Raw genomic sequence first — 4,232 nt, forward strand, 5'->3', positions numbered from 1 at the left:
TTCTTCTGATTTCTTGTTTCCCACTCTTACTACGCTTCTGGTTTCTTTGTATGTTTCCATTATCCTGTTTCTTCAATCTCTCTCCTACTTCCATTTTCCTTAGCCTTCTTCCATTTTTTTGCTATCCACTTTATCAAATGCTGCCTTCAAATCCGCGAAGAAAGTAAATATTTTCCCTCCCTTCTTCGTCATCTCTCTGTTCACTACATAATTCAACACATACACTGCGTCCATTGTTCCTCTTCCTTCTCTGAATCCAAATTGACTTTCTCCTAGTTTTTCTTCAACTTCCTTCTTCAATCTCTTATTCAATATATTTGCGTATATCTTGTACGCCGTGTCCATCAGCGTTACCCCTCTGTAATTCTTTATTTCTTCTTTCTTCCCTTTCTTGTATATCAGACTTATCAACCCCTTTATTCCAGTCTTTCGGTATGCCTCCTTCTTCCATATTTTCTTTATCATTTTTGCCAACACTTCTCCTATCTCTTTTGGCATCAGTCTCCATGCTTCGTTCTCTATTCCATTTTCTCCTGGCGCTTTTTTCTTCTTTAGTTCCCTGAGTTGATTTATTAGCTCTTCGTCTGTGATCTCTCCTTCTTCTCGTTTCCTTCTTCCTTCCTTACTCCCGTCTTCGTCTCTTCTTCCTCTTCTTTTTCTTCCTTTCTTTTTAACCTTGTTCTGCTCCCTTCCAGTAGCTCCATGAAGTATTCCCTCCATTTTTCCACCTCTATGTTTTCGTCTACTTTTTCTCTTCTCTTTCTGTATTTGTTTATAAATTTCCATGCTTCCTCCTCTGTCCTTATCTTTTTGATTTCCTCTTCTTCTTCTTCCCTATGTTTCTTTTTTTCTTTCTCACATCATTTCCTATATTCTTTTCTCTTCTTTATATACTCCTCCTTGTCTATTTTCCCTTTCTTCCACCTCCTCATTTCTCTTCTTATTTCTCTTTTTTTCTCCTTCCATTCTTTGCTGTGCCATTCTTTCCTCCCCATTCCCCAGGGTTTTATTATTTTCTTTTCTCTTTTTCTCGCCTTTCTTACCTTTTCTTCCAATTCCTTCCAGATTTCTTCCGTTTCTGTCTTGTTGCATATCCACCCTTCACATCTATTATGAAACTCTGCAATTCCTTCCTCATTCCATATACTTCTCTCTATTTCTATCTCCTTTACTTCTGTTCTACTTTCACTTTCTTCTCCTTCTATTACCACCTCTAATGGAATGTGGTCTGATTCTGTCCTTAATCCTTCTTTCACCGTCTTTATCTCTTGTGCGGCCTTCTCATTTGCCACTACGTAATCTATCACTGATGTTCCTCTCTCTCCTATATATGTCCATCCTCCTTCTTCCTCCCCTTTTCCATTCATTATCATCCATCCTCTTTCACTCATCGTCTCTATTAGTATTCTTCCTTCTTTATTTATCACTTTGTCTTTTGATTTCCTTGTCTCTATCTCCTTTTCCATTCCATATATTGGTCCTCCTTCATCACCCGTTCTTGCGTTGTAGTCTCCTCCTATCAACAAGTATTCTTCCTCCTCTTCTTTTATTTCCTTTTTTAATTCTTCCAACGTTTCTTCTATTTTCTGGCTGTATATCACATATATTCTCCATCTCTCTTTGGTTCTTATTAATTCTATTTCTGCTATTCTTTTGTTAATTTCTCTGACCTTTACTCCTTCTATCTCTTTTTTGACCGCTATTAACATCCCTCCTCTTGCTCTTCCCTTCTTCTCTTCTCTTTTCGCTGCTATACTTTTCCATATAAATTTTTTATTCAACCTATCCTTTATCCTCCTCCATTTTTCTTCCTCCATCCAAGTCTCAACTAATCCTATTATGTCGAAATCTTCCAAGTACTTCCATGTGTCCTCATCTTTGTTTATCACTCCCGCTATATTCCAGAAGCAGATTCTTATTTGTTTATTTTTTCTCCTTTCTTTCTTTTCTCCTTTCTTATTTCTCTCCTCCTCTTCCTTCTTGTCTCCTTTCTTCTGCTTCTTCTGCTTCTTTTTTTTCTCTTCCTTTCTCTCCTCCCCCCCCTCCTTTATTCTCGTTTTTCCGCGTTCCTGTCCACCTCCCTTTCCGTCCTCACTATTCCTCTCATTTCTCTCTCTTCTTTTCTTCTCTCTCTCTTCTCTTCTTCGTCTCCCTCTTCCAGCTTCATTTCTTCTTCATTCCATCTCCACCATTTCTCGTTCATCCAGATTTTTCCGTATTTCACCCATGCTTTCTTTCCTTTTTTTCTTTCTTTCCAAGCTATCTTATCTAGGTTCCATTGTATGGATCTCTCTTTCCATGTCCAGTCGTCTTGTATTTTTTCGTTCCTTTCTCTTAACTTCCATTTTTTTCTCATAATTTCTATTTTATCTTCTCTGTTCTCCATTTTTACTAATATCATTCTTTTTTCTCTTTTATTTCCTTTTCCTAATTCTCTGATCTCTTCTATCTTTCCGGACACCTCCATCACTTTCCATAATTCCTTTATTGTCTCCTCTACATTCTTCTCCTTTTTGTCTACTCCTTTTATTACTATGTTCTTTCTTCTCTTTTGTCTTTCTTCCTCTTCCTTCCAAATCTCCAGGCCTTTTCTTATTATCTCAGTTTCGATCCCTTTCTCAATGTTGCTTTTTTTCATTTCTTTTTGTTCCTCTTCCGTTTCTTTTCTTCCTTCTCCTCTCTCCCTCTCTATCTTATATAGTCTTTGTTTCAATTCTTCCATTTCTTCTCTTATTCTTCCTTTTTCTCTTTTCCATTCTGCCTCTTTCTTTTCTTGTTCTTCTTTCCACTCTCTTACTTCTTCCTTGAAAGTTTCTATTTTCTCTATCAGTTTCCTTTCCATTTCTATTATTATTCCTGCTAGGTCCTCTATTCCCTTTACTTTCTTCTCTTTTTCTGGTGTTCCTTTTGTCAATTTACTTCTTTTAGAAGCCTCCCCCTCTCTCTCCTCCTCTTCTGTGATATTCCCTCTTTTTCTCTTCAGGAACTCCTCTAGACATTTCATGTCTATTCCTCCGCTCCATGTTCTCTCTCTCGTTATCAATCCTGTTGGTCTTTCTCTTTTATTTGCCCCGCTCTCCTTTTTCTCTACTTTCTCCCTATCTTTTTCCATTCCGTCTTTCTATTTCTCTCTTCTTTCCGTTAGTGTCACTTGTCTCGCTGCGCCGATTCCTCGCTGCGCCGATTCTTCACTGCGCAACTTTCTCACTCTTGTCCATTCTCCGCCAATCGCACGATTCTAGTATCTCCGGTCTTACCACCCGTCTTCTGCTTGCGCGGTCCCTCCCGCTTCCCTCTCTACCTCACTGTTGTTATTCTGTGGTAACCGGCTAACCTACCGTTCACTTTCTCTTCTTTTTAACCCTCCACTTCTATTCTCTCGCTGCTCCTCTCCTCTCCTCCTCCTCTCTCCTCCTCCACCTCTCTCTCTCCCTCCAGCACTGCCACAATACTCCTCCCTATTCCTTCACTTTATAACTTTCCGCACGGGTCTCTCGTACACGTGTCATCACTTTTACGTTCGAACCGGAAGTCAAAAAAATATAATAATATTTAATAATATGAGGAGGGATGCGTCTGGTTGGGGGAAGGCCGCTTCTGGAAGACTAGGGAGCGATGCACCGGACTGAGAGATGCCACTCCTAAAACAGAAAAGACACACATTTCATTAGATTTATTCATTTATTTTAGGATATTTTTTGACATATTACAAATTGAAAGATACTTACAATGTTATCTATGACTCATCCTTATTCAATACGCTCAATTTATAATTTTACGCAGATTTGGATTTATGTATCTGTTTATCTTCTCGTCGACCATTCATATATTCTCGTAAACTCTGAAATTAAACATAATAATTGTGAATGTTTTAAATTTATTACATATTGGCAAAAATATTTTTACCTTCAACATTTCCAAGTCATGCCGTAATATATTCTCATGCACATGCACATCTTCGAATTTGTCCGTGTCTTTCCGTAATTCAAGATTTGCAATAGTCTATTTCCAAAACATCGTAATGTAGTATGATTAAGATCTCTCTCGTAAATACACGAACTTGCATCACATTTTTTAAGTTGCGCACAAAATTTTCGAAATTTGAGAAATCTCTTCAACAAATTTGTGCGGGGTTTTTTCAAGCCGAGCTCTTGATGTCTTATAAACTGAACGATTGAAGTTTCCAGATTCTTCTTTGAAAGTTGTTCCCGGTCATATTGAAGTAATTCTTT

At 38.0% G+C, this 4,232-nt stretch overlaps 1 protein-coding gene across 1 annotated transcript; it reads right to left on the reverse strand.

Annotated features, from left to right (window-relative positions):
• Nucleotides 1–2,047: 2,047 nt before the first annotated feature.
• Nucleotides 2,048–3,004, reverse strand: LOC112639078 (histone-lysine N-methyltransferase, H3 lysine-79 specific-like). The gene has a single exon (XM_025411940.1). It carries the CDS (start codon nt 3,002–3,004, stop codon nt 2,048–2,050), a length of 957 nt encoding a protein of 318 aa, XP_025267725.1.
• Between the last annotated feature and the right edge of the window lie 1,228 nt (nt 3,005–4,232).

The sequence above is a fragment of the Camponotus floridanus genome, unplaced genomic scaffold (assembly GCF_003227725.1).
Source record: "Camponotus floridanus strain SB8 unplaced genomic scaffold, Cflo_v7.5 scaffold457, whole genome shotgun sequence".
Lineage (NCBI taxonomy): Eukaryota > Metazoa > Arthropoda > Insecta > Hymenoptera > Formicidae > Camponotus > Camponotus floridanus.

What these genes read in the sequence shown, in the direction of transcription:
- LOC112639078 (XM_025411940.1), bottom strand. Translation starts at nt 3,004, where the DNA reads ATGAAATGTCTAGAGGAGTTCCTGAAGAGAAAAAGAGGGAATATCACA.